This window comes from Buceros rhinoceros, unplaced genomic scaffold (assembly GCF_000710305.1).
Source record: "Buceros rhinoceros silvestris isolate BGI_N320 unplaced genomic scaffold, ASM71030v1 scaffold24156, whole genome shotgun sequence".
NCBI classification, from domain to species: domain Eukaryota; kingdom Metazoa; phylum Chordata; class Aves; order Bucerotiformes; family Bucerotidae; genus Buceros; species Buceros rhinoceros.
Genome location: NW_010416116.1, coordinates 1 through 6,749, shown reverse-complemented (window position 1 = coordinate 6,749; position 6,749 = coordinate 1). Strand labels below are relative to the sequence as shown.

Sequence of the window (6,749 nt, the reverse complement as noted above, 5' to 3'; positions counted from 1 at the left end):
ATTGTACATGCCCTCTTCACAAACTCTCCTTGCAATAGCTAAGATGGTGTTACTAGGCCAACGTCTATTAAAGGACTGGGGCATTCCAATCCCAAAATGCGAGCAATGCTCAAAACCCCCCCGAAATCTAACTTAGGTGTTCCATCCCAGCTTGTTCAAGGGACTCAGTCCACTAGGCCAAATAAATAAATACCAAATTGATTTCTAGTCAAGACAGAGTAGCAGCTTTCATTGGATGTGTTCGCCACTGAACTGACACTAGCTAACACTACTAAGTGAAAACACATGCTCAAAAAAAGACAAGCATTTCAACTGCATTTTTTAAAATAAAGCATTTTCTAGAAAATTAGAAGGCATCCAAACACCGAGTACTCAACCTCTTTGGGAGGTTTCAGGCAGTCTTACCTTGAAGAAAGGTAAATCCTCCTCCGGTAAGGACTGCTAGTCTTCTGTTGCAGGGGTTATTGCCTAAAGAAAAGGGGATTCTGTTAGGAAGCGGGCACTGTTGCCAAGGTAATTTTCTGTTGAGGTGTTTCCTTTACTAATAGACTAAGTTTTACATCAGCACTCATCAGTGAGTGCTGGACTCACTTACCACTGTTTTACCCCTCCCCCTCCGCCCCCTTGTCACTCCGTACTGAAGTCTTCTAGCCACTTTTTGCTTTGATGCAAAAACTGCATGTGAAGAATGAACTGGAAATTCTTTCTGTTACCATTGAAAATAGCACGGCTGACAGCCTGGGTTCCAGACTTGAGTTTTTCATTCATTGGTACTTCATGAAGAACACTGGTGAAAATCTTCCTACCATTTCCTAATTACTTCGTCACAGAAGTATTTTTCATGATTTACCAGTTAGTTACATGCTATAGAGCATGTAACTAACTGGTAAATGATCTGTCAGGTATCATCAACACTGTGCTACCGTTCTTGATTAGTAGTAGTCTTCCAGGAACATTTCTCCCTTCAAGCCGTTTTCATTAATCTATTTCCAGACTGATTTCAGGGTCTTCAGGCCAAAAGGCTGACAGTTTATATTAATCTATATAAATAGTTTACATAAATTATATCAGTTATGTAACAGGTTTATACAAACTTCTGTAGTCTCCACAGAAATCTATGACAGCAGGCAGGACGATATGATGTCTGTGCTGCACAGCACACATGACGTTCTGTGCTTCTCGTGGTTGGCATGAATGCACAGATTTAGATTAATGCTACTTTGCCTTTCTACGCTCTGACACAGGAAAACAGGACACAGGTGACACAGGTAAAATCACAACTAAACATAGAGCATCCCTTTCTAAAAATCGGTACTGCCCTGCCCAGTCCACTGTCACACTGCCATACCTCAGATGACCTGCAAGGCCCTTCAGGAATACCGTTCCAGACATTCTCAGGATCCACAATCTCCTCTCTGCCACTGGAGAGAATCAAGACCTGTACAGGCAGAGCCAAATCATATCTAGCACAGCAATGGAGCCTGAGAGTACACTCAGCAAGACAGAGTAGCAGCAAAACACAGTTAAGGGCTTTCCTGCCTTTATGAAGGCTTTCAGTCTGGATCTCGTAAGAGAGAGCAAGTTAACCTCTGATAACACTGAATCTGCTCAAGGCTCTCCTAGGCTTCTAACCCCAGTATGGTGAGCAAGGAAGGCTGGAAAACACCTACCAGCTCTGCACCAGCAGAAAACGGATGAATAGGGATATCACCATATACCTGACACTGCCACTCGTCTGAATACAGCTGAGTTTAGGTACAGAAGGGCTCTACTGGCAAAAGAGATGGCCTCCATGATCTTGGGCATTTGATCTTCCCAGAGTTACTTTCATGCAATGATCTTTTGGATTTGCAACCTTAAATTTCAACTTACAAGGCCCTTTTACAGAAATATAATGTCTGTGCACGTGTGTATGTACTCACAAACGCAACCCTGAGCTGCAGGAAGACTTCTCATTTATCCCACAGCTTAAACAGCAGTAGAACAAGGCAGCTCATTAGATTTTAATTTGCTGTTAAACTCTCACCAACGATTAACTCAATACACATTTCACTGAAGTAGGAATTGTTGCATATTCATTATTAATTACAGTATAATTTAAGTTTCTTCCCAAGTTTCCACTGTTCTAGCACTAATTCCTCAAAATATCAGTAAAATAATGCTAAATGTCATGAGCATTTAATGGTAACACAGCTCCATTAGCAGAGCATTAATTTGCACATTTGTGTGAACCACACAATCAGCTGGTTGGAAGAGACCTTTAAGATCACCAAGTCCAACCATTCCCCCTGCACTGCCAGGGTCCCTAAACCATGTCCCTCAGCACCACATGTACATGTCTGTCAAACACTTCCAGGGATGGGGACTCCACCACCTCCCTGGCCAGCCTGTTCCAATGCTTAATGACCCTCTGCGTAAAGGAATTTTTCCTGATACCCAGCTGGAGCAGATCCTTCAGCCTTCCCAGTCAATGCAGGGGAATAAGATTTGAAGGGAGTATCAGGAGTTGACATACAGCATCCGCTCGGTTTGAGACACTGCTCCTGTAAGTCCACAATCAGCTTTTGCAATACTATGTCTTAAATTCTCTAATAGACTTCCGTAAAATATTCAGAGTTGGAAAATGACCAAAAAAGGACCAGATCTTAAAAATGCAGAGTCTTCAAACCATACTTACCCTGGTACCCTCTTCAGATACCTCCAAGATGCGAGCCTCGCACCATTCCACAGAGGTCCACACCACGCATTTGGAACCAACAGCAAAGCCCTTCAGACCATATGTATACTCGTGTTCTACAAAAATAATGGTGTATCAGTGGAAGAGGAATAAAAAAACCCCACAACCCTCCAAAAAGCTCAAATGCCTCACAATCCTACTCCCATACACCCCTGCCCCCCTACAAATTACTTTTAACTTATTAAATGTTTGGAAGATAAAAATCTATCATCCTGAACATCTTAAAAATGCATTTCATGTGCAGAAATACATTTCCACATAAAATCATTAACCTCTCAACATAAGATTAGCTGCTGTTAGACTGGCACATTATCCATGAGACGCTTAGCCTGATGTCCTTACCCACCAACACATACTGACCTTAATATTACTACAGTAACTTATCGTAGAAACCAAATTTTTCTTCCCAAGAAAGCTATTCTCGTATCTGAACACGCACTACAATTTTATTTAACTCCGTAAAATCAGATACTTTACCTGCACTGAAGCTGGCCAAGTTCTCGTTTTTCTTTTTTCCTGCCTCTTCATCCCCAGGCTTTTGGTCTGAAGACTGCACACATGTATTTCCACATTCTCTACCCAAGTCAGTCAAGTCTTGTTTCATCCACCCTTCCACACAACAGCGGTCTTTCCCCTTCTGCCACTCATCGTGTTTCTCAACTTCGCAGTCATATGATCTTACAGCGCAAACAGGCCTCTGATTCGTTAAGTCTTTTCTAAGCAATGAAAACTGACTTCCACTCTTTGTAGAACTTGGCAGTGCAGCATCTTCCAACCCTAACAAGTCCTCCTCCTCACTGTCCTGAGACAATGCTGCCTGCACACCAGGCAGCACCCTTTCCAGAAGCTGCTCAATTCCAGCATCCAGCATTGGCAGCATGTAGTGGGTCTTCAGGTCCATCTGTTTTGCAGGTCTGTCACCAGATAAACACTGCCTTAGGGGAGGAGGCTCTGCTTCCATCCAATTGCCTGGTATAGCTTCTGCTTTAGGAATTTCAGACAAATTCAATTCTGGTTTCTTTGCCTTTTCTCCCAAAGCGAGCTGAACATCAGATGGAATCAGCTCTGCCGTCTTCTCTCCATTGCTAACCGAAGGCACCAAGTTCTCTCTCTCATTACGTGACCATAACATTTCAAGAAATTTCAGAGATTCCAACTCCTTCATCTCATCACTCACAAGTGGCCGCTCTAATGATTCCCATTCCAACACTTTCTCTCTTGCTTCACTGCCTGAAGCTGTCTGCCTCTCCAGTGACTCTGTTTCCATGGCTTGTTTTGTTTCTTCACCACGTATTTCAGGAAGTATTTCTCTTGAATGAGATTCTTCCTTACTTGCAAGATTTTCCTTAGCTAAACCCACTGTTATTACACCTTGATCATCACTGAGAATAACTTCCCATTTATCCTCAACCTTCTCTACAAATTCACAGGTCAGCAGACCTTCACTGGTTCTCTTGGTGAAGTCAAGCACTGCTGTCTCTGCCCAGTCTGCATTTTTTTGGCATTGAAGTCCCCCTAGGAAGCAGTGTATGCTTCTTGCTGGAATAGATGACAAGTCTTCAGGGAGCCTGTGCGCTTGATCAACATTAATGACTGACGTATTACCGTAATCAATATACTGTACGCTAATCAAAGTGTCCGAAATCTTCTCTTTTACTACAGCTCGATACCACAGGCCATCTTCTGAATAAACAGCACTGATTAAGTCTCCTGCTTGGAAAAGCTGTCCACAAGAGTTCTTTGTCGGTGGCCTACTGTTTAAGCTTTCTGAAATGCTGTTCAGCTGAGCCTCGTCACTTTCCAACTGAACATAAAAATCCAGCGGATCATTTACATGAGACACGTACACTGACACCTTCAGAGCTGGCACTACCTTCTGTTGCAGGAGATCAGATACTTTCTGATGCATTATACGCCCCCCTTCAGCATCAGATTTAACATCTGATTCTGTGTCCATCTGGTCAGAGAGCAGAGTCTCCTCCTCTGCTTTATCTAACACAGCAGCATCATTCTCACTGCTGAGCACTGCATCAGCTTCTAGTAACGCAGCTGCAAGATCTCCTTTCATAGAAGGCTGCAAAAGGTTTACCTCTTCTTCAAAGGGCCTTTTACTACTGTCCCCTCCTCCCTGAGCTTCACATCGGCATGTTTTGCTCTCCAGAGACCCACCTGCATTTAAAGGGGACTCTGCGGTCTCCTTCCTCTCATTCCCATCTCTATTTCTGGAGCACAAAGTTCCATTCTCAACATGCATATGCAGTCCCGTGTTGTTTATTAAGCTTGACTCCTCCTTCAGTTTTGTTTTAATTCGAGTATTACCATCAAACAACTCCATCAACAGTTTACCATCAGATTCCTTTCCTACCACTACCGCTTTTAAACGCCTTTCTGGGAGGGCTTGCTTAAACCATGTGGTAGCTTCTTGTGGAACATGAGGTATGTCAGGTAAGGAACACTTTATGGCCTGCATTGGCAAAAACAAGACATCACAGGCATCTCTGGGTATAGGAAGCTGATGATCCTCCTCTATTGTTTCTGTGTTCCCCAAATCCACAAAGAAGACTTCTGTACCAGGTTTTGTTTTCCTAATTACCGCCCGGTACCAGTGATTGTCAGTATACTTTGCTAGACACAAGCTCCCAGTGCTCTTCTGCACAGTTTTTAAGCTGGTCATCATCTCGCTTAGGCGATCAATGTTATCGGTAAGCTGGGCTAAGACATCGGCACATCTTTCAAGTTGGCAGTAAAATGTCCACGGACCCTCAACGTGCGTAATATAAACGTCTTCCTCACTCCCAATTTTGATATCATGCGTAGAATGATAGTAAGAATGAAGCTGAACTGAGGATACCAAAGGCTTTTCAGGATATAAACGTCTGGCCACTCCTCTCTCGGTCAGAAACTGGCAAGCACTCTGAAAAGGTGTCACTAAATCTACAATGCTAAATAGCTCCTTACTGTTTATCGAAGCCAAGGCAAATACCGTACACTTCAGTTCAAAGTGAGATGACGTATCAACAAACTCCTGAAAAGCCTGAATTGCTTCTTCATCCCAAGCAAAAGGATCCTGGCCATTGGGTTGGATTAAGTTGTAAAGGCTGCACCTGAAAGCCTGAGCCTCTAACCTAAGAAAGCGTTCATTCATTGAGCGGAGGTTTGTTAAAGAAACCAGCTCTCTGTAGCCATAGTCCACATACACAACTTCTACTTTTTCTGCAGAAGGAACTTCACTAATAATCAAAGCCCTGTACCATTTGTTATCCTCTGAGTATTGGGCTAAACATACAGAATTTGGCCAAGTAAACGGGTGGGATGAATTTCTGCAATACTCCTGAATTTCAGCCATTAATTCCTTAAGGTCACTGCGATCTCTGCTTAACTGACACCAAAAGTAACTAGGATTTTCAACATACGACACAACTACATGAACTGTACTTCCCACTTCTATCTGACCTCCATAAGAGGAGGCTGGCTTCATTTCCACATAATTCTGTCTCCAAGAACCAGACAGGTTTTCCTTGCCCTCACTCTTCTGAGCATTTCTGAGCAGCCCAAGCACCTGGCAGAACCAGCTGGGAGCAACCCCCCTGGCCAGGCCCAGGTGATGCATCTGGGCCACGAGCTGGGGCAGCTCAACCACTATGAGCTGCGGTGTCATCACCTCCTGTACCAGCCCATGCACCTCCTTCCCATGCAGGCAGCTGAGGAACTCCATAGCCTCCACTGTCCAGGTGGAGGCTAGTGCATCTTCACAGGGTGCCAACACACAACTTCCAGCGGGCATGACATCAGCCACGATAAAGCCCAGCACCTCTGGGGGCAGGCGGAAAAGCTTCTCGCAGCCCCGTGCCAGGTAATGGGCAGATGTGACCAGCGTGAAGCCTTCATCCAGCAGGAACACACGGTACTGCTGGCTGTGGCGACCCACCACACGGCAGCGGTACCAGAGCCCGACCACCTCTACCAGGCCCAGCTCCCCAACGCACAGCTCTGCCCCACGGGCCATCAGCCC

At 44.5% G+C, this 6,749-nt stretch overlaps 1 protein-coding gene across 1 annotated transcript; it reads right to left on the bottom strand.

The window, feature by feature from the left end:
* Positions 1-405: 405 nt before the first annotated feature.
* On the bottom strand, positions 406-6,743 carry LOC104488733 (tudor domain-containing protein 6-like; the record flags this gene model as incomplete). Its single annotated transcript, XM_010137697.1, is given in 4 exon segments — positions 406-468; positions 1,349-1,438; positions 2,678-2,793; positions 3,215-6,743. Coding segments are annotated over 4 exon segments (3,798 nt in total), but the record flags the coding sequence as incomplete, so codon positions are not given.
* Between the last annotated feature and the right edge of the window lie 6 nt (positions 6,744-6,749).